The sequence below is a fragment of the Cucumis sativus genome, chromosome 5, assembly GCF_000004075.3.
Source record: "Cucumis sativus cultivar 9930 chromosome 5, Cucumber_9930_V3, whole genome shotgun sequence".
NCBI lineage: Eukaryota > Viridiplantae > Streptophyta > Magnoliopsida > Cucurbitales > Cucurbitaceae > Cucumis > Cucumis sativus.
The window spans coordinates 28,532,520-28,554,466 of record NC_026659.2 but is presented as its reverse complement, the minus strand read 5'-3'; the positions used below and the strand labels follow the sequence as shown (position 1 = coordinate 28,554,466).

Sequence of the window (21,947 nt, the reverse complement as noted above, 5' to 3'; positions counted from 1 at the left end):
TAAAGCATAGTTTTCTTTGGTAAATTATACATTTTCAATGAATAAATAATTCAAAAAAGTTGTATTAATTTTTAAACCATTTTTAAGAACACTTAAAATAGATTAATATAAAAAAAAACACAAAATGAGTTTAACTGTAAACATTCAAAAGTATATTAAAAAAGTGTTTATAATTGAGAACTTTTATGGAAAAAGAAGTGTAATAAATTTGTGTGTTTTTATTATTTTTGAAAATATTGTATTTCTTTTTTAGAAATTATCCAAATGACAAAAACATATTAAAATAATTTTTTTTACGGAAGAATAATAAAAAATAAGAATGTAAATAGTTTATTTATTTTGTCTATTTATAAATATAATAAAATATTCGTATCTACCGAACTACATTTAAAAATATTTTTTAAATAACATTTTAAAATATAACGAAAAAAAACTTTGAAACTATTTACAACCTAGTAGTGAATAGATTTTATTTTTATCGATTATAAGATTTTTCTTCATTTTTATGGACATTTTCGAATAATGCAATTTTCTTTTTAATTCTCGAAAAAAATAGATTAGAGTGGATGAAAGGCGGTTTAGGTTGGCGGGTTGGACCCGACATAGGGTCAGGATCCGGATGAAGCAGTTGAATTGAAACCTGATGGATGCAGCTTGAAAACTCGAAGAAAACTACTTTCATTCACTAGAGAAGCCATAGCCATAGTCATGGGGAGCTTCTGTCTTCCTTCTACTTTCTCTTCTTGTATTCGCAGTTCCGCTGCAACAAATTCCATGGCAATGGCAGCTTTTCTCTCTCATCACCCCAAGATTTTACCTCAACCCTTCCTCTCCACAACCTTCCGCTTCATTTCTCTTTCAACTTCAACAAAACCGCCTCGAAAACTTTTCCAAGGTGATTTCACCACCACTCTATTCTCTTTCTCTGTTTGGTTATATATCCTTTTTTTTGTTAGCTGCTTGGAATTCGATTGATAATTTCGTAATTACTACTTGCGTTCAATACTATCGTTTGTAATATGCGGAATTTGAATTTCAATGTGAATTTTTGGTAGTGAATTAACTTCTCATTTTGTCTATAAAGCAGTTAGATCAGTGGCTACGCCTGCGGAAGGTATTGCAGGGTTTGAGAGTATGATCTCTGGAACCGAGCGGAAGTATTACCTGTTAGGTGGGAAAGGAGGTGTTGGGAAGACAAGTTCTGCTGCCGCTCTAGCTGTGAAGTTTGCAAATAGTGGCCACCCCACGCTTGTTGTGTCTACGGATCCAGCACATTCGTTAAGTGATTCATTTGCTCAGGTATGATGCATTTTTTCCTCTCTTGTGCTATGAAGTGTGAACTTTAAGTGGAATTCCAAAGATGAAATATGAGTTGTTTGATTTTAGGATTTGACTGGCGGTACACTGGTACCAGTTGAAGGTCCTGACTCTCCATTATTTGCCCTTGAGGTAATATAGAAGTACTTACTGACACTGTATGTATCAGTGTCTATTTTCCTTTCAGATGTCCCTATTCTATTGCATATGGTCCATATAGAAGTGTAGATATGGGAATACATACTAGGTTAGGATTTAGGAGTAATTGACTTTCATTTTACTGTCGTGTTACTATTATGCATCTAGCTGGTCAAATAAATGTGTATCATGATGACAGATAAACCCTGAGAAGGCTAGGGAGGAATTCCGCACTACTGCTCAAAAAAATGGTGGAACTGGCGTAAAAGATTTCATGGATGGCATGGGCCTTGGAATGCTTGTAGACCAGGTAAAGTGTATTATTTGGAAAGTTATATTTAGCATAGAGTCATTTCAAGTAACACAATATGAATTCACCCCTGAATCAGATTGCTGCATGACATGATTGTGCTCAGATGTTAAACACTTATTCATGCTTGTTCTGATATTGCACTTGCTTTCCCAAACTACAAACATTTGAAAGTTCCAAGTTATTGGTACTCGGAAGGCTATTCTATATTTAAGATTACGGAGGGGCTAAACTTCCATAGAAGTCTGAAAAAATAGATGTTTTTTATTTGCTCTCAATATTTTTTTATTAACTCATGAAGGTAGGAATATAGTTATGCACTACTGGCAACCCTTTTGTCTTAGTGTAATTATTTGACTGGGTTCTTAACTTTGAGTGACAAAGTTAGGAGAGTTGAAACTCGGAGAATTGCTGGACACACCGCCTCCTGGTTTGGATGAAGCTATAGCAATTGCAAAGGTATATATTCAATCATTGCTTAATTTCTCTCTGTTTGTGCTTCACGTCTATTTGGGGTTCCTCATGATTTTAATTTTAGTTGTTTCCAGGTCATCCAATTTCTTGAGTCTCCAGAGTATAACATGTTTACTCGCATAGTTTTTGACACAGCACCTACGGTAAGCTATCCAGCATATTCTCTAATTAATCATTGTAGACATTCATTTGATATTCTGTTCTCTGTGTATCAGGGTCATACTTTGAGGCTTCTATCCCTCCCAGACTTCTTAGATGCTTCCATAGGCAAGATATTGAAGGTATGATTAATTAAAAAGGCGACTTGATGTGGGTCCGGATCTAATCTACAACTGATTGTTGGTACTATTTCAAATGCCAACTTGCTTTCCTGATTAGATCTCTGAAGGCATTGCTTACTACAGATATTGTTGTTTTTGTTCCTATCTGTCTTTTTATTCCATCTTTTTTTGAAACCTTTCATTACAAGGAATGCTGGCTTAATTTAGCATTTTGCTTCAGCTTTGAACTTTGAAGGAGACCTATTTGATAGATTACCTTTCCCTTGATCTGCATCTTTATTTGAAATCTTACTGCAATATAAGATCTTGCTAGAAATGTATGGAAACAGTCTTAATTTTCCATCGAGGCATGTTCATGACAAACTAGGAAAGATTGCCACTGTTTCAGAATTGTGTTACTAGAAACTTTGAGACTTTGTTTATGGTATGTTTTGTAAGATCTCGATTTATTTCTGTCTTATGATATGACTTTTGGAGATTGATTACGTATAATTGAGCTCTCTCAAATCCTGTTTTAAGTTTCTCTATCCACCAACTTGCTTTCTCCTTTTTTGGCCCTCTATTTATCTTGTTCTCTTTTTCGATTGTCATGCATCTATTGTTTTTATAATTCTGTTGTTTTTTCCCTTGCAATGTCTCTTTGAGTGTCCTAAATTCACCGCAAATGTGATAGCTTACAATTGTTTGAACAATAAAAGGAGCTTTAACAATCTATAGACTGCATATTAGATTCTTCCTGTTTCCTACTAGGAATGCATTCTTTTTTAAATTATTTTTTCAAAATATATTTTAATGTTTAATCTAGGTTTTCTTTATAATCTTGACATTTAATTTTCTCTTCACACTCTATGTTTCAGCTTAGGCAAAAAATAGCTTCAGCTACCTCGGCCATTAAATCTGTATTTGGGCAAGAAGAAAAGCGGCTGGATGCAGTAAGCTAACTGTCATGGAGTTAATACCAACCCTATGTTGCTACTCAGATAATAACATTTGTTTCATGCAGGCTGACAAATTAGAGAGATTAAGAGAAAGAATGGTAAAAGTTCGCGAGCTTTTTCGTGACAAAGAATCTACGGAATTTGTCATAGTTACAATCCCCACGGTACTAAACAATTTTATCATAGTTTTATGTTCTTGACTAACGATAGGCATGACCTTTGCCACGTTTTTGTTTTTATTTTCCCTTCCACGAAACCTCTTTACATTAATCAGGTTTTTATTTATTTTTATATTCCATTGAATTCCACCTGTTCAAAAGGACAGAAGATTCGTGTCTTGTGAATTCCACTTCCTATCTCTCTCTCTGGGAAAATTGGTTTATCATTGTTAGTTTGGTACGCATGTCATGATGTTAAAATTTTAAGAGTATATTAGTAATTAGCTTGAGAGGTTGTTATGATATTAGGTTATAAATAGAGAGAGGGGAAGGGAGTATTTAGGGAATATTTTGGTGAGTGAATTAGGGCTTGAGAGGGGAGGGTCCATGCATCTCAAATTACTCGATTTATTTTGTAGTTTGGTTACAGTTTATATTTCAATATATTTGTGTTCTATCACATGAAAATAAATATATTCATTCATTTATCGGTAGATGACAAACTGTGGAATGTGGAATAAGTAAATGTTTGCTTCCACAACAAACTTTAGGGAAAGTGAATATTCTGCGTATCAGCATTTAGTTCTACCTGAGCTCATCATATACGAGGGTTGTTCTCATTACGTATTTTTTCAAAGGTTATGGCCGTAAATGAATCATCAAGGTTGCATGCTTCTCTGAAAAAGGAATCTGTCCCTGTCAAGAGGCTTATTGTGAATCAGATTCTTCCTCCGTCAGCATCAGATTGCAAGTTTTGTGCAATGAAAAGAAAGGTATTTTACCAATGGGAAATATACACATCTTTTCAATTTGTTAGCATAATCTTTCCTTAATCCTTATTGATTATCATTTATAACTTCGTGAAACTTAACTTATGCTGATCTTTCTCTATTCAGTTAAATTGTCAATAATGAATATTAAGCATAAATCTGTAGCTGAATTGAAAATATTTCAGGATCAATTGCGTGCTTTGGATCTCATCCGTAACGACCCAGAACTCTCGAGCTTGTTGGTGATCGAAGCACCATTAGTCGATGTGGAGATTCGAGGTGTTCCAGCTCTTAAATTTCTTGGAGACATCATTTGGAAGTGAATGTTTTGCTGGTAACTCTTTTTGTTACCCACTTCTATGGTTCTTGACGTATCATCTCCCAGCCAACTGACTGCAGCAGGTTCATGATGGGAAAAACAGTAATTCAGATTGAGCACAGCTCTATAGTTGAAGTAACACAAACACAGTTTCTAGAACTCATGAGATTTTAGGAAAAAAGTTGAAAGGAAAAAAGAAAAAAAGGGAAATAGAGGCTGAAGGTGTATCACTATATCATGTAAGCACTGGACAATGCCTGATAGATATGAATGTTTTATACTTTTGGGTGCTGGGGCTCTTGTATTTTCTCGAAAGTTTGGCACCTGGAAGATTCAAAACTTGATCTCTCGGTCGAAGGTATGTTCTAATCAAAGTTTTTTAGTGACCTAGCTTCGAGAATTGGATGTCTCTTGTTCCATTTTTTCAATATTTTGTTATGATTCTTACCATTGAATGATGTATTTGGATTACATTTTCAAGTGTATTTAGAAAATAAGTTATTTTGAAAAAAAACTAAAGTGTTCGGATTTTTAAGTGTACTTTAAACAATTTTTTAGGAAAAAGAGTTTAAACAAAAATGAATTTCTTGAAAAACATTTTTTTTCTTAATTTAATCCACCGTGAGATCGTCAATTGGTGCCGAAGTAAATCGATGGGTAATTGTTCATTTGGTGCCATTTGGTGCTTCCACCTCATATGCATATTTGAATCACATTTCTTTTTTGAACAATACTCATAATGAAACCTATAATAAGTTTCTCTATATATTACATATTGTTTACTTTCTTAAGTTTATTTTCTTTTGTTATCATATTGTTTACTTTCTTGAATTTATTTTATTATTATTATTTATTGCCTTTGTTTACCAAATGAGAATGTATGATGGTGAAATTTGCGGGAGTTGACTTAGTGATGTCCCATTAATTGGCATATTTAAACATGAAATAAGACAATAACAATATATTCAATGCATCATTGAGTTCAAAGTTGATTTCACCAAAACATTTATATTAAATTCCCTATTCAAGCATTTGATCTACATGTAGAACAATCGAAGTCAATGTTTCAATAGAATAATTAATGTTGGGAGGAAAATTATAACATAAAAATTAATGTTTGTACATTTATATATACATAAAAGTGTGTCACTCTTTAATTCTAGAAATCTATAACAATATCTAACACAATTGTTAAAGAAAAACCATCATTCCTTAGTATTTAATTTATTATCAACTTCATAACATCACAATTATCATTTTAAAAGTCAATAATTCACTCCCTCTCTTTGGTATACTTTGAAACAAAAAAAATGATAAAATTTCATTAATAAATATATCTTAGGATAGATTTCATTTATTAAAAAAAAATTGGTGTCAATAAATTTAGTGATGAAGTCATAATCTTTTTACTAGTTATAGTTATATTTTTTGCACGACATCCAAATTAACGTGTTGTATCAATTAATATATTTTAATGTATAAAAATATAAATTTTTTTTTTGTCAAAATGGAAAATTGTGTGCAAATGTAAAAATATTTTTAAAATAAAAAATAAAAAAAATTATAAAAAATAGAACCTCTAATAGAATTTTTATAAATAAAATGTAATTAATTTCGTGGTTGAGTGGCTTTATATAAATAATTTGTCAAATTTTTTCTAAGAAGATTCTTCAATTTAATTTATTTTCACAAAAATAAAAACAGTAATTGGAGGGTTGCAAAACCTCGTACACTTGGAAAAAAAGTATAAACAGATGGTATAATAAAAAGAAAAAAGAAAGAATGAAAAACCCAAACCCCAAAATAATAAATCATAATTAAAAGGATTGAATTAAACATATAAATGGTGGCGAGTAAATCGAAAAGAACGCGTGGCTGTTTTACCGGTTCAACCGGTCGTCAGTACGAGACGCTGGCGAGCGGCGGTTTCCAATTTCCAAAACAGCGGCTCTGATGAAGACGCTCCCATTTTCAAGAAAAGACGCTCAAACAGAACTCTCAAATATTTCTCTAACTCAATCTCATTCTTAATCTTACTTCCCCTTATCTTTGATTCTCTTTTCACTCGTGTTTCTGTTTTCAACTTCTTTCCACACTGAATCTTCATCATCAACGTCCCTACTGCCTCTTTTTATTTCTTTTGTATGTACAGAAACCTTTATCTTTTTGTGTTTCATCTTATCGTTTTCTTTTCTTTTCATTCATTCATTCATCTTTCCTTTTTCGCAAGTCATTCCTTTTGACACCCACGTTGATAATTGTTCTTTTGCTGATTTTTTTGTGATTTTTTATTTCCTGGGTGGGTTTTGTTTTGATCGTCTGCGTGACTTCTTATATTCCTTTTCTATTTTGTTGGGTTTGTTTGGATTTTTACGAGTGGATGGTTTTGTTAAATTAGGGTTCTTCTCTGTTTGCGTTTGTTTTCTTTAGATAACTCATCTGTGATTGGTATTTACATCTCTTGATCAATAAGCGAAGGATACCAATTTTTATCTCATCCCTCACGGATGCTTTGAGAATTTTAAGATTGCGAGCGGTTTTTCATCCAACTCTCCCCCTTGTGCTGTGAAAAACAAGTGTTTTTGAATTTTTTAGTCATTTACTTTTTCTTTTAATTTTCCCCCAATCTATCTATCTTACCCGGAATAAATGGTTTCTCAGGCTTGAGTTTAAAAATGTGGATTTTTTTTTCTTCTGGGTGATGGTGTTTGATTATTATATTGTTATATGGTTTTCTAGGAGTTCTTTTATGTGGTAAAGAATGATTGTCAATGTCAGTTATCTTTTTATTTCAGTTATATATCTATCCATTTGGGGTATTCAGAAGAAGGTCAAACAGATGTAGGAGTGCCCGACGCTTATCTTGTGTTATTACAGGGTTATGGCAACGTATGATATTGATCCTGATGTTATGAGATGGGGACTTCATCTTTTGGATGTTTGCACGTTTACAAATGACGGTTCTGGAAGTACTGTTACTGAATATAGTTTTGACCCGAGTTGTAGTCAAGTGGAATATGTCATTGAAGGTTATTGTGAGCCGTGTAATGTGAATTTGGAGAATGATGAGGCTTTAGCACACGCATTTCAAGAAGAGATATCGAGAATTGATTCTATAGAAGCTTCTGGGGTATCTGATTCCAGGGATGACCAAATGCAAGCATCTGTTCTTTCACAGGAGTGGCCTGTTCCTTCCCCTAGGCACAACCCTTATGGTAGTAGTCATAAGTCTTCAGTTATTTGATGATGGTTTCTCTTTCCAGCTTGTTCTTACCTCTAATCAATTTTCAACCATGTGAATAGGGTTTGACAGCGATCAGAAATCAAATTGTGTTAACGACGTAAACATCGAGGAGCCAGGTGATCTGAGAGTTAACGAGGTGGACAAAATGGGAATTTCCTCTTCATATCATAACGCAGTAGATAATCCTTTTGTGGATGAGTGTTCTTCATATTCGTTGGAAATAATTGATGAGTCTTCACTGGATGGCGAAGTGGGCAAAAGACTTAATCAAATTGTTCCTGTCCCTGTAAGTATATATGTACCTTCTGTACCAAATACCTTGGTCGATTCTGTTATCCAATATTATATAGTTTTGGGGAAAAATCAGTAGTTAGGACCCCAAACTAAGAAGTGTATCGATTTAAACTTTAACATTAATAAGTGAATCGATTGAGACCCCTTATTAGAATTTCATTTTAAAACTGTAAGCATATCTTTCACATGTGTATGGGCTTTATTTAATGAAATGATTAATGTAAATTAAAAGTAATCGAAAAGAATCAAGTTAGATAGCAGAGATTTTTTTTAGTTTTTGGTCTACCTTTATTCTATTTATTTAGAAAGAATTATGTGGCAATTTTTCTTACTACTTCAATGAGATCTTTGGTGAAGAATGATCTTATTTAGGGGATTTTTAAGCTGATTTTAGATGGGATAGCTCTAAAGCACTAATAAAGGGTTTAAATTAATACAATTATTAGTTTGAACGATATGAAGCTTGAATTGTAGATGGTTCAAAATACTGCTTCTTTTTTCTTATTGCTTGAAGAATTATAGATGGTTTCACTGACAAAAGTAATAAAGACTAAATACCTCCCTTTCCTCCTTCAAAAACTGTACTATCTTGGAGCTTTTGGTGAGGTTTGAGAATTCTGTGTCTTTCTCATTCGGGTTTCATCGTAACTTGACCAATAGAGAAACGACGAATGTGGCCTCTCTTCTTTCCTTACTTGAGGTGTTTTCTGTTAGAGAGGGAGGAGAGATGTTCCTGTTTGGGTTCCTAATCCTAGCTAGGTTTTTTTTGTAATTCTTTATTTGGGCTGTTGGTGGACTCTGCCCCCCCAAGGAGTCGGTCTTTGATGTGATTTGGATGACAAAGGTTCCGAAGAAAGTTATGTCTTGCTTGGTTGGGTTAATACTATTGATAGGCTTGTTAGGAGGAGGTCTTTGCTTGTCGTGTCGGATAGTGGAGGAAGATCTTGATCACCTTTTTTGGGAGTGCCATTTTGCGAGGTTTATGTGGTGCTCTTTCTTGTAGGAGATCAATGTTAGCTTTGTCGGCTTGAGGAGTGTTAGAGCGACGATTGAGGAGTTCCTTCTCCATCCACCTTTTAGTGAAAAGAGTGGCTTTTTATGGCATGTCGGGGTGTATGCTATTATTTAGGATATTTGGGGCAGGAGGAATGATAAGAGTGTTTAGGGGTAGAGAGAGGGGTCATACTCATAGTGAGATTTGGTTGTTTTCTAGATATCACGTGTCTCTTTGAGCATCGGTTTCAAATATCTTTTGTAACTATTCTATATGCAACATTTTACTTAGTTGGCCCCCTTCCTTTAAAAGGGTGATTTTGTGGGCTGGTTTTTTGGTATTCTTTCGTTCTTTCTCGATGAAAGTGGTTGTTTGCATTAAAAAAAAAAAAACCTCCACTTCTAAGCTTAAGACTAATAGGGAGCTATTTCCTGAAAGAATAAATTTATCCGAGGTTGTGTTCAATTAATTCCGGATATCCTAAATTTAAAGTCCAGTTATATAATTGTATTTTCTTCTGTTGCAGCATGTTCCTAAGACCATTGAAAAGATACCTTCAGCTGATGAAGAGATTTCAGATCATCAACGGCTTCTTGAAAGGTCATGTGCATGTTGCTTCTGTTTACATTCGTATTTGAACAATCAATTATAAAGTGTATGCCGGTCATATCTCTGTGGGAACCGCACGTTTTTTCTTTTCTTACAATTTCTCTTTCCTTCCTTACAAAGTGTATGCAGTATTTAGTTCATGGGCTACTTTTATCCCTAGGAAGCAAGCATCTGATATTTTTTGAACATTCTGGCCTTTTTTAGATTGCAGTTGTATGAGCTGGTCGAGAATACGGTTCAAGGAGATGGCAACTGTCAGGTTGACGACATTATTTAATAATTTGAATGAATTCTTTCTGCTTTAGTTTTTGTTTTGTGCATTAAGTTCCTTTTTGATTGGCCTGAACTGATTGATCATCCCTGCAGTTTCGTGCTTTATCAGATCAACTATATCGATCTCCTGAACATCATGATTTTGTGAGAGAACAAGTTATAGCCCAGGTACGATCATTCTCTGACTTGACTGTTTTAATTTAATGATGTTCATGTGGGCTTGACACCAGAGTTATCTTTGTATTCATAAGTTGAAACCTCTTTTTACTTTATTGATGCCGTAGCTAAAGTTTTGTCGTGAAATGTACGAGGGTTATGTTCCAATGACCTATGAAGAGTACCTGAAGAAGATGAGCAAGTAATTCAATCCTTTTTCGTTAAGAAAATTCCGTTTATTTTGTAATTATTGTTCTGTAAGTTTTATTCCTAACTTCATTCAATCAACTTTGATGCTCATCTCTCATTATTTTAAATGAACCAGGAAAGGAGAATGGGGCGATCACGTTACGTTACAAGCTGCTGCAGACTGGGTATTGTTATATATTCTTCTTATTGTGGATTATATATATTTGAACTCTGAATATCGGCTCAGATACGTTTCACATTATTTGCTCAGTTTGGAGTTAAGATATTTGTGATAACATCATTCAAGGATACATGTTCAATTGAAATACTTCCACAAGTTCAAAAGTCCAATCGGAGTAAGATTCATATACTGATGGAACTTTAGATTTACTCGAGCAGTGTCGTTTTTTCCTCCTCATAGAAGGCCTTATTAGCTCACCTTATCTTATGCAGTTATTTTCTTGAGCTTTTGGGCTGAAGTGCACTATAATTCAATTTATCCCGAAGGAGGTACGTAACATTTTTTTCTTAATCTTGAAGCAGAAACATCATTTTCTTTTTCCTTTAGCAGATTCTTGTTCTTTTGTTGAAACTATTCTATTCTTCCTTGACACATACCAGATAGATTTTTTTGTGGTTTTCATTTTCCTAATAGCTCTTTAATGTTAAAAAAAAAAAGGCATTATTTGATTTTCAGAGATACCAACGTCCTGTACAAAGAAGAAGAAGAAATGGTGGAATTTTGGGGCTTAGATTTGGGTCTTTATTGACAAAGCTAATGGAAAGCTTCCATTCTACCAACCAACCTTTTACTGATGCTTAGGTTCAGAATTTCTGAAAAGCTCACTGTTTCTCTTCTTTTTTCTTTCTTTATGTAAATATTTGCACATTAATTATTGATTATTATTATCATTATTATAGAGCATATTCTTTTATTGTAGCTCCCAATCTATCAAAAATTTTGTTTGATTTGCCCCTTGTCTGTTCTTCACTGTAAATATGCCTTCATCATTATTAATTAGTGCTATCTTTTCTTGATTTCATTTTAATGAGGAGATTTGTTCTCAACATACATGTATTAATTATGCTACTTTCTTTCATCTTGATTCAGAAGGATATTGGGAATTTTATCAAAGGATGTTTGTGCTTTCATGTGGTCTATAATGTTGTTATTGTAAAACTTCAATCACAGATTAATGTTTCCACAAATCTCACAACTTTTTAAAACTTCATGAATTAATTGGCAAGTTCGATACAAAGGTGCAAAATTTTATATTTAATGACTTTTTTACATAGGACTTTAGTTTTTTGTAGATGTAAATTGTGATGTAGTTTGTCACTGTTTTTTATTATAATAAAGTATGACTTTTGTTATTCTTAGAATACACCATGATGTTAACCATTGTGCAACTAAGGTTATGTGCACAAATGATTTTAACTCTTTCTTTCATGTTTGTGCTTGTTCTCCTCCTTGCTTCTATTAGCACTACCACTCCCTCTCTTTTTGGTGCTCGTAACAACTCTAAACCATCAATGTTGCACAAGGCATCATAGAGATATTTTGCATGGCTTTCGTGTGTTCTAAAATTGGTAAATAATGTTTGCCATTAGTAACACTTTAGGAACTGTTTGACCCTTTGATTATGAAAGACTCAAATCTAAGTCCCAAAATGTTTGCTCTAAGGATTATCACCGTCCTTAGATTAAGACTATTTTTTTTTTTTTTTTTATTTCTTCTATTCCTCACTTCCTTCTTTTACTATTTCTCACCTCTCATCTCTCAAATATGTCACTATTTCTCTCACCTCATTTCACTATCCTTTACTTCTCCAGACATAGATTATAATAAGTTAAACTATAATAATCTGCATCTCAAACACAAATTATAGTAACTCATATTATAATCCATAGACTTTAATAGCCACATATAATAATAACCTACTTCATATCGCAAACGCTCTCTTAATAGTTAAGTATATTCTAACAATTTTGTAAAAAGTTGTAAATATATTACACCATACAATTTTCAGAATTATTATTTCGTGTTATGAACTTATGATCACGAACAAAGTCCACTCCATAGAATTTTCAAACCGAAATTCCTCGTAGCCGATCCTTTGAGTTATCTCATCAAAGCGATGTTCCTGCAACTATGAAACCCTTCTTTCAATAGTGTTAGTAGAAATTTTGTTATTATAATTCAAAAAGAAAGAGAAAAAAAAAAAATACAATTTTAATAAAGAAGAGTATTTTTTTTTTGTAAACTTTTTATAAAGAATCTAAAACTCTATAAATGCAACAAAAAACCTATAAAATAGGGATATGATAAAAAAAAGTTGGTAAATTTTGCTACAAATGCAAAATAAAAAAATTGATGGCAAATATATAAATATATATTGTCTAATGCAATTAAAACTGAAAGGAAGTGCTTCTCGTAGCGATGTTCCTGAACACAGCCGCCTCCAAAATCCTTCAAAAAGGCCGCCAAAAATCTCCGTTTGCTTTCATTCAGAAGTTCGGCTATGTCGATGTTTACATGAAGTGGAAGAAAGATTCATACTACGATTCCATTGAGCATATCACCAAATCCATTGAACTCAAATCCATTATCTCTCTCAAAAATTGCATCGCTCAAGACCCAAATGGGTGTATCCCAATTTCCGCCGTTTCAAAGCGAGGCCTCGAAATGGGCGTCTCGATGAAAGTTGCAAGGTTTCTTAGGCTTTACCCATCAATTTTTGAAGAGTTTACAGGTCCGGAATACAATCATCCCTGGTTCAGGTTAACACCAAAAGCAGTTGAGATTGATGCTGAAGAAAAAAAGACTTATCAAAACTGCAGGGAGGATTTGATTTGTAGGTTGAAGAAGTTCATATTGATGAGTAAGAACAACGTTCTGCCTTTGAAGATTATTCGAGGTATGCAATGGTATTTAGGGATTCCTGATGATCTTTTGCAAAAACCAGACGTTAATCTTGATGGGTCTTTTAAGTTAGTGAAGATGGAAGATGGGTTAGAGGGATTATCCGTGGAATGTGAGGAGAAACTCATGTCTGTCATACAGAAAAACGCCATTAAAAGAGGGGTTTATTCTGGTAGAACAATGGAGTCACTTGAATTCCCACTCTTCCCTTCAAAGGGTTTAAGGCTGAGGAGGAAGATTGAGGATTGGTTAAAGGAGTTTCAAAAGCTTCCTTATGTATCTCCTTATGAAGAATTTTCCCATTTAGATCCAAATAGTGATATAGCAGAGAAAAGATTGGTGGGATTTATCCATGAAATGCTTAGTTTGTTTGTTGAGCATTCAACAGAAAGGAAGAAGCTTCTATGTCTTAAAAAGTATATGGGTTTGCCTCAGAAATTCCATAAGGCATTTGAGAGACATCCTCACATGTTTTACTTGTCTCTGAAGAACAAAACTTGTACTGCCATTCTTAAGGAGGCTTACTGTGACAAGTCTTCTATTGAGAGACACCCCATATTGAGAATCAGACGAAAGTACATCCATCTGATGAAGGAATCTGCAGTGATTTTGAAGAATAGGAGGTTTAGTAATCATCTTGTTCATGGAGAAAACTCGGTGTTGGATTTTGATTTGGATACTGCTGATGGAAGAGAAATTCCCAAGTGTTAATGGTTGATTGCCTTTAGGTATTCCTTCTCTTTAATCCTTCACTTCCTTGGACAAGTTTACAGAATCAAAGTTCATTGTGCTTACTGCTTGTCTCTCTACTCTCTTGTGGCGTTACTTTTAACCCTCTTCTACGTAAGTTCGATTCTTGAAATTGATCTTTGATTTCTATGTAGACTATTGTGACATGTTATGCAATTGAAACTTAACAAACTTCCATTCCTTTTTTTGGGAGATTTTGGGCTCTTGCACACCTTTGGGATTTTGAAAATTTTAGCACTTTTCCTTTGTTTTCATTGACACTTGGAGCACTTTTCTCTTTTATGCTTTGATTTTCTCATACATTTTTTACTTTGATTTTCACAACTGATAACCATACTGTCCGGATCTATGTACCTTCTGATCTCCCTATTTTGGCTTCTCTATTATTTTCATTGTATAATTTTCTAATAAAGAAGCTTGTCTCCTTTTTAAAAAAGGATTATCAAACTTACATTATTGTTCTTCAAGTTGTTTTGTTTGGGTTTTTTTCTCTTTTCCTGGCTATACTGGACTTTCTTTCTTTGTTTTGTTGTTACTGCCCCTTGTTATTATATTTTATTTAAAGTGGAAAAAAAGATATTCATATTCTCCATTTCATTTTAACATGTAGATGATCCAGACTTCTTGTTTCAGTAAGAAGATCCATACAGTGGATTTTCGATCATCTAAGTTACAATTAAATCGAATACAACAGACAGGTGAAGCTGGAGCCTGGCGGTTAGACAAATGCTTAGTTTCTTGAATTTTCAAATGAGGTCAGTTCCCTAAGAATGCAGTTAACTATGTATTGTATGTAAATATTTTTCTGATAAGAGACCACACTTTAATTCAGAGAAGATGATATTCTTTTATACCTGATGAACTAAAATGGGTGAATAAAACATGAATATAAATTGATGAACAATATGTAAAAACCACCTCAAGAAGCAGCTACCCAAATGCAGAGTACTTTCCCAAAGTTTCTCCATCTGATGTGATTGCAACATAAGAGAAATTTCAGGAGAAACATCAAAATAAAGTTCTAAAAATAATGATTATATATTGTTTCTTATGATACAATAAGATGCAAGGGTTAATCAAGTAACCTGTACTTGTTAGTGAACAATGGTGACATTCACATTCAAGTCATAGTAGACCAACCAACAGAAAAGAATATCAAAAGAGATAATCAGACGAGAAAGAAGGAAAGAGTAGAGAAGGCAATAACTACTATGGGTAAATTATTGAGTATTTACATAATTTATGACAGTGGAAAATAGATATAGATGATAGTATACAAGACTCCACTTACAAGGTTGTCATATATATAGCTTCTCCTTGTACATATAGAGATATTTTATCATACAATAGTTCCTTTACTTCTTTAGTCATTTACAATTTGGGTTTAGCTTTACATAATATATATATGCATATATATAGATATATATATATATAAGAACTTCTCTCTATCTGCAAATTCCGAGAGATTGAGGGTTGCAAAATATACAAACTCTGTCTCCAATATTGTTATTCTCACTTACAGGGACCCTTTTTCTTGCCCTGCCCCTGTTCCATAAATGCTGGCTTTATGGATTTTCTTGTTTATTTACAATTTTACTGTTAACCTGTCAGCTGAAAGATCACTCTTTAAGACATTTTCTGCACTGCACTGCACAACCTGAAGAAAATGAAAGGGAATTCTTTTGGATGAAGGCAGCAGGATACTGACTTGCTGCAAATGCGCAAAACTGCTCTAAGAAGGGAACGAAGAAGAAGTCGAAGACTGTCCAATTCTCCTTTCTGCAAAGAAAGAACAAGTGTAGCATGATGATGAGTTGCAGCCACACTATGAAAGAAATCCAAAGTTATTAGTATAGGGAAGAATGGCTTACCTCCAGTTGTGATGAGCTTTTCAACTCGAGATACAATATGTTTACCATATGTATACCTCTTGAGGGAATTCAAGTGAACTCTGATTCGAGAGAGAATCAACTCAAGACTATGGTCATCACATGACTCCAGAACTTTTTGGACAACGTAGTTCCCAAATGGATCCTTCATCATTGCCTGTAACATTTCATTTTTTTCAGAGTAAATTATCTGTATCCTAAAAGATTTCCCCACTGAATTGGTATAAACGTTGTATACATGAAAGTTACTGTTAGCCATCTTAACATTCCAATTTCCCCACTACATAATATCATTTCCAATTTAGTGGAAAAAATATTCCTTCCTATCTGTTGGAAATGATAAGATTCAGATACTAAGGCATGAATAAACAGATTGAATTGTAGATAGGAAACATGAATTCAGCTAGCCTCTTCACGAAGTAAATTCGCAGATAAAGTTGCATGAGGTTAGAGTGCAGAATCTCCACTTAGTGAAAAACGCCACTTAGTGAAGCATTTAAAGATAATTAAGAATCTAACAAACCTGCAAGGGCTCATTCTCATCAGTAGAACCCAAAATCTCGTTAACTAATAGTTGACGTTCCTCAGGACTGCCAAATGTTAAACACTTCTCCACAACATTAGAAGCAAACTTCTGCTGACTCATTTTTACAATCTGTCCTGCAAGCTTACTTATAATAACAGACCGCTCGTGTGGTTTACCAAATTCAAGTACATGCTGCAAAATGAGGGGCACATAATTATTATTCCTTACAACTCAAAGATACAATTGTACAACATATCGACAGATCCTGTTCAAGGTTGAAACAATAAAATCAATAATGATCTTTGACAAAAGTCTTTAGATATGAACAGAACGATCAGTCTACCAACCACAGTCGAAAATGACAATAGGCTAATTATAATATAAGTACTTGCAACTAAATAAAGCACCGACTATAAATGGCATAAAGTTGCTCGTCTTATAATGGTCATCCCAGGTTGAAAAGATCACATATGAATCAACTAAACTCATATCTTGACAAACGATCAGATGCCATTAGAAATAGATATTATTGACCAAAAAAGTTCTGTTTACCTGGATAACATAATTTCCATATTGATCTTGAGCCAGGAGGCAAACGGATTGCATGATTTCATCCATGATAATTTGTTGTGTATTCGAATCATCGCAGTGTTCTAATACCCTCTACAACATTGGGAGCGGAGAACAATCAATATATGTAATCTAAAGAAATAAAAATATACAGGAGAAACAAACTAGTTACCTGAATAACACGGCAGCCATAAGGATGAGTGGATAGTGCCAGAACCTGGCCATAAAATGCTGATATAATAAACTGAATTCTCTCTTGAGGGATGCATTCGATACATTTCTGAATAACATGGTTTCCGTTCTGATCACGGACACATTTCATTATGGAGCCATCAAGCTCAGCAACCATTTGTGTCTGTTGCTCTGAATCAACTACCTCCAAAGCCTGCATTAGTATTTGTTTGTTTGTTAATAAAGCAACACTGTCTCATTTGGTTCGCCCAATACAAATTCTGACAGATGTATTATGATGAGGAAAACACAAGTCAATATTTAAAATCAGACAACTTGGTGACAATGTGCATCTAACTTTTCCACTAGAACAACAGAGGTATCCATAACCCAAGGAAACAATGAAATAAAATAAGATCCATCCAATAGTATTACTCATTAGTCATTGCTGAATGAATAAAAATTCTTAAGCAGAAGAGAGTCGAGAAAGAACCTTCTGAATCACTCTGCATCCATACATTTGAAGACTAAGAGGCAAAACATGCCCTGAAAGTTGTTCAGCCAACTCCTTCCTTTGACTTGCAGTACCATGTTCAAAAAACTGTAATGAACAGTCAATCAACTCAACATTTTAAAATAACAAGCCATAAAACAATTAACTATTAAAGCATTTACTTTCTGAATAACATAATTTCCAAAGACATCAGTCATCAAGGTACGGGCGTGTGGAATTATTTCTGGAAATATCTTTGTCTTCTCTTCCACATTGGCTGTTTCCAACTTTTGCTGGATAAAACGGCTTCCATATTGATCCATACTACACAACATAGTGAGATCAAGAATTAGCAAAAAGGATAAAATAAGATAATTAATAGTGCCAAGAATAATACATGTAAAATAAACATTGATTGACCATGTGCACCTGAATTCAATGACATGATCAACAATATCCGAAAGCTCAAAAGATCTAGTTTTGTTGCTTTTGAACTCATCCAATAAAGTTGATGGAAAACTTCTATCTGCAGTATTGCCAATTTCTGGCTGCCAAGACCCATGAGCTCCTATTGAAGTTCTCATCATTGAGTTAAAGCGTAGGATTCGTTCATTCTGCAACATTGTACCACCATGTCCAACAGAAGAAAGACCGGAATCCAATGCTTGGTCCGCCAAATAAGGGATGCCAGAACCATATGGAGTATTTGTATACAATCTGTGATTATAAACACTCGAGTTACCTGAAAGTGACAGCTCATAGTGCTGCTTTTGTTGGGCAAGCAAGGCTTCTAGATAGGCACTTCGGAGGCCTTGCAAGTCTCCTTGAGAAATGCCATAGTAATTATGGGGTTGCAAACTAGATCCGGCATGGTTTGGACGATCAGAGGTTCCAGATGGCAGTTTGATGTGATCAGAAGTTCCATAGCTATTCATAGCAGAACTGTGATTCATATTCATTGAAAAGTCACCAGAAGGATATCCAGCCAAATCCACACTCTGAAGGTTTGCATTTTGAAGGTGTCTGGTAGGCCCGTCCTTGCTTACAAAGCCTGATGAATTTGGTTTAGAGTATAGATTGGTAGAAGAAGAAGTTCTTTTGGGAAAGTTAACATGATCATGAGAACTCATTGTAGACGCTCTGGGGTTCATTACAATCCCACTTTTCCTTGTTAGGTCTATATTATCACTTGGTTTCGAGAGTTTTTTGTCACTAAGGTCAGGCAGAGTACGTGGGAGAATACCATTGGGCATGTTGATCAGGAAATCTGACTGTTCACCAAGATCCAGTTGAAGTCGAGATTGCGCCCCATTGACTCCATCTTCATGTCTAATTGATGACAGGTGTAAACCAGATATGTCGGGCAGTTCAGTAAACCCAGCAGAATAACCATTTTGAACCTTGGATGAAGTTATGTTCTTCTTCTCCACGGCAAAAACTCTACTACCGACAGGAGGTAAACCGAAACTTAAAGACCTTCCAACTAGCTGTGGTTCAGGAGTTGTGCTTCTTGACAGAGTTGAACAATTTGGATTCAGAAAGGAATGAGACGCTGCTTTATTATGACTCTGCACTCCAACAAAGCCAGGGGGGCCTGGGGTATGCATATCCTCAATAGGACCCACTCCATTACATAATCCGGGTGGCTTTATATCATTCATTCCCATATTGTCAACATCACCAAAAGAATTATGACTTGCAGGGCGTGACAATTGGCCAGACATGGAAGCAGATTCACCAAGTCCTTCCTGCAGAATATAATCCATTAATATTTAGTGCCTTAAATGAAGAAATATTTGCCTACTAAACAAGGAGAAAGTTGATATATTATCAAACCGACGGTTGGGATGACATGTATCCACCTATACAACCAAATCAAACATAAGCTGAAAGAGGAAAAGCTAAAAGAACCACTGACTACAAACACGGAATAGACCAGTATCATCAAAAGAAATAGAATGTCAGTACTGAACAAGAATGAAGTAGAGACCATATTTTTAAAAAATGAGAAGACGGTATAATTTTGAAAAATCACCGGCCAAACCAAGGTGCCTTTGAGATAATGAACCAAAATAGCATAATAAAAAAAATTATTGGATCTCATCAACTTAGAAGAAAGAAACTAAAGAATAAATTTCATGTCATTTTGACTTGACAACCGTTCAAAACATAGTTTGTTCTCACAACCAGCAAAAATAAAATGAAAATTTGAACTTCCTATTACATTCAATAGCACATGGAACTATTGTGCAATTAGGAAAACCACAAGCAGGCGCACTTAAAATTTGGGGGAAATATATGACGATGATCAAAGAGACCATGCTAGAATAGATACAATGTTGAATAGTTAAATCTACCTGAACAATATCAGCAAAACTCTTCCTTCTTGCACCGAGTCCGTTACCGCCTGATCCAACGAAACCTTCTCTCCCTCTGTCGTGCCACTCAGATAGAGTCTTTCTAGGGAGGTTCTTTCCATTAGCATCTCCAAACTCCATTACATTACCGTTATTTTTATCTGTCCGCTGTACAGAACTTCCAGGCTGCATAGAGAACAATGACGAACTAGTATTACCATCAACTAACTTCTTCCAGTTCCAATCCCCTTGCCGTCCCAATGAAGATCCAATGCCCTGAAACCGTTGCGCAACACGCCAGTCCTCTTTCGATACTAATGGTGGAGGGAGTCTAGGATTGATGTGATCATTGGAGTAATAGTAAGAAAGATAATCTGGGTGTGAACGAATTTCATCCTCAGACAAAACCCCATCATTACTACCACTCTTAGTGTTGAACTCATTATAATAAGAACTCGTAAATAGACTCCCAACAGCATTTATGGATCCCTCAACTGTTGGAGGAGCACTGCCACTCCTATAAATATTCAGATCTCCACCTCGTCCTGCTACTGAGTGATTAGAATTCTCTCTCAGAAGTAGTTCAAGCTCAGTCCGTAAATTATCTTCAAAATTTCCAGCAGGAACTTGATGACCTTCATTAGGTATTGATAGCATATCCGTATTACTCCCAGAAACCATCTTCAGGGATTTTAACCTCTCTAAAATCCCAACCTTCTCCCACACGAAGACAAACACAATAATATATAATCAATCGTCTACATAAAATAATAATAATAATAACAATAATAAAAAGATTTAAAATTCGAAAACAAAACAACCCACCTATGGAAGTATTAAAAAGAGGGGCAAATGAATCTACGCAGACTTTGAAACGAATAGAGACAGAATTGGTCGCATATAAAAATTCATATTATAAGCAAACATCAGGCCCACCCCACCGATTCAACCTGTGACGGAGTAAACAAAAAAAAGTTTGTAACTCCACCTGAAAGCCCCCAAAATATTGGAGAATGAAGAAAACAAGAACAACCCAGAATCCCGAAAAGGGATACAATAAGAAAGAATAGGAAATGAAGATGAAATCAGGAAGAGAGAAGAATTACCGACCTGAAATAAGATCGTGGAGAGGGATAGAGATCAAGAGTGAAGGAATGGAGGGGTAAGGAAGGTGGAATCCATAGAGGAAGAAGGGAATGAAATGGAGTAGTGAATTGAGAAGAAGATTAAAAGATGAATGGGATTTGAAGATGCCATTGAGATTGAGAAAGGAGAAACGATGGAAATCGGAAATGGGAAATTATCAGCGAAATTCAGTTTGAAATCGAAAAATAAGGAAGAAATTAGAACAATTCTAATTCGCAGCTAAGGGAAGAAGAGAAGGAAATCACAAAACATACAGTCACAAACCACCGCCGTCCGATCATCAATCGACGGTGATGCCAATCGGTACGTGCACTGCATGAGCATTATTTCCTTTCCCTAATATCGAAGTCTCAATTTCATTAAAAAATATCGATGAAATCAAATGCGAATATCTTTATAAAATTTATAAAAACAAACATTTTCATTTTTTTTAATATCAATTCCTTTTATTTCTTTATATAATTAAAAAGTCAGTTTATGTCTAAGGTTGAGATCTTCATAATTTTATTTATTTTTAAATAATCAAATTTCAATTATTTAAATGAAAGTTTAAACCTATCTACTAAATTACAAAATTAAATCACTTTTTTTTTTATATAAAAAAAAGTACATAATTAAATGGCTACTCCATGTTGGTTCAAACCTAATGCCTACATAT

General features: G+C 34.4%; 4 protein-coding genes across 9 annotated transcripts; 3 read left to right on the top strand and 1 right to left on the bottom strand.

The window, feature by feature from the left end:
- The first annotated feature begins 642 nt into the window (after positions 1-642).
- On the top strand, positions 643-5,133 carry LOC101220592 (ATPase ARSA1). 2 transcript variants are annotated; one of them, XM_011657577.2, is made up of 11 exons: positions 643-895; positions 1,085-1,299; positions 1,387-1,449; positions 1,655-1,765; positions 2,150-2,224; positions 2,314-2,382; positions 2,455-2,520; positions 3,378-3,452; positions 3,524-3,622; positions 4,255-4,389; positions 4,572-5,133. In XM_011657577.2, the coding sequence occupies exons 1-11, from the start codon at positions 709-711 to the stop codon at positions 4,707-4,709; spliced, it is 1,233 nt and encodes a 410-aa protein (XP_011655879.1). In that variant the 5' UTR covers positions 643-708; the 3' UTR covers positions 4,710-5,133. The 2 variants fall into 2 exon arrangements, with proteins under 2 accessions (XP_011655879.1, XP_004142400.1); XM_004142352.3 differs by having other exon boundaries at positions 647-895; positions 1,088-1,299.
- A 1,475-nt stretch (positions 5,134-6,608) lies between these two features.
- LOC101221304 (OVARIAN TUMOR DOMAIN-containing deubiquitinating enzyme 9) lies at positions 6,609-11,513 on the top strand. 4 transcript variants are annotated; one of them, XM_031886230.1, is made up of 11 exons: positions 6,609-6,847; positions 7,583-7,920; positions 8,009-8,235; positions 9,764-9,837; positions 10,051-10,105; positions 10,213-10,287; positions 10,404-10,477; positions 10,601-10,649; positions 10,736-10,820; positions 10,918-10,974; positions 11,162-11,513. In XM_031886230.1, the coding sequence occupies exons 2-11, from the start codon at positions 7,587-7,589 to the stop codon at positions 11,215-11,217; spliced, it is 1,086 nt and encodes a 361-aa protein (XP_031742090.1). In that variant the 5' UTR covers positions 6,609-6,847; positions 7,583-7,586; the 3' UTR covers positions 11,218-11,513. The 4 variants fall into 4 exon arrangements, with proteins under 4 accessions (XP_031742090.1, XP_011655878.1, XP_011655877.1 ...); XM_011657576.2 differs by having other exon boundaries at positions 7,501-7,920; positions 11,144-11,513; XM_011657575.2 differs by having other exon boundaries at positions 6,611-6,847; positions 7,501-7,920.
- Positions 11,514-12,855: 1,342 nt separating this feature from the next.
- LOC101203081 (protein WHAT'S THIS FACTOR 9, mitochondrial) lies at positions 12,856-16,340 on the top strand. 2 transcript variants are annotated; one of them, XM_031885480.1, is made up of 3 exons: positions 12,856-14,230; positions 14,748-14,892; positions 15,749-16,340. In XM_031885480.1, exon 1 carries the CDS (start codon positions 12,905-12,907, stop codon positions 14,096-14,098), a length of 1,194 nt encoding a protein of 397 aa, XP_031741340.1. In that variant the 5' UTR covers positions 12,856-12,904; the 3' UTR covers positions 14,099-14,230; positions 14,748-14,892; positions 15,749-16,340. The 2 variants fall into 2 exon arrangements, with proteins under 2 accessions (XP_031741340.1, XP_004142494.1); XM_004142446.3 differs by having other exon boundaries at positions 12,857-14,115.
- Positions 15,323-21,634, bottom strand: LOC101203319 (pumilio homolog 4). Its single transcript, XM_004142447.3, has 11 exons — positions 21,254-21,634; positions 20,969-21,093; positions 20,144-20,857; positions 18,216-19,534; positions 17,969-18,110; positions 17,787-17,894; positions 17,295-17,507; positions 17,105-17,215; positions 16,550-16,744; positions 16,009-16,183; positions 15,323-15,916 (listed from the first exon to the last, which is right to left on the bottom strand). The coding sequence occupies exons 3-11, from the start codon at positions 20,822-20,824 to the stop codon at positions 15,870-15,872; spliced, it is 2,991 nt and encodes a 996-aa protein (XP_004142495.1). The 5' UTR covers positions 20,825-20,857; positions 20,969-21,093; positions 21,254-21,634; the 3' UTR covers positions 15,323-15,869.
- Between the last annotated feature and the right edge of the window lie 313 nt (positions 21,635-21,947).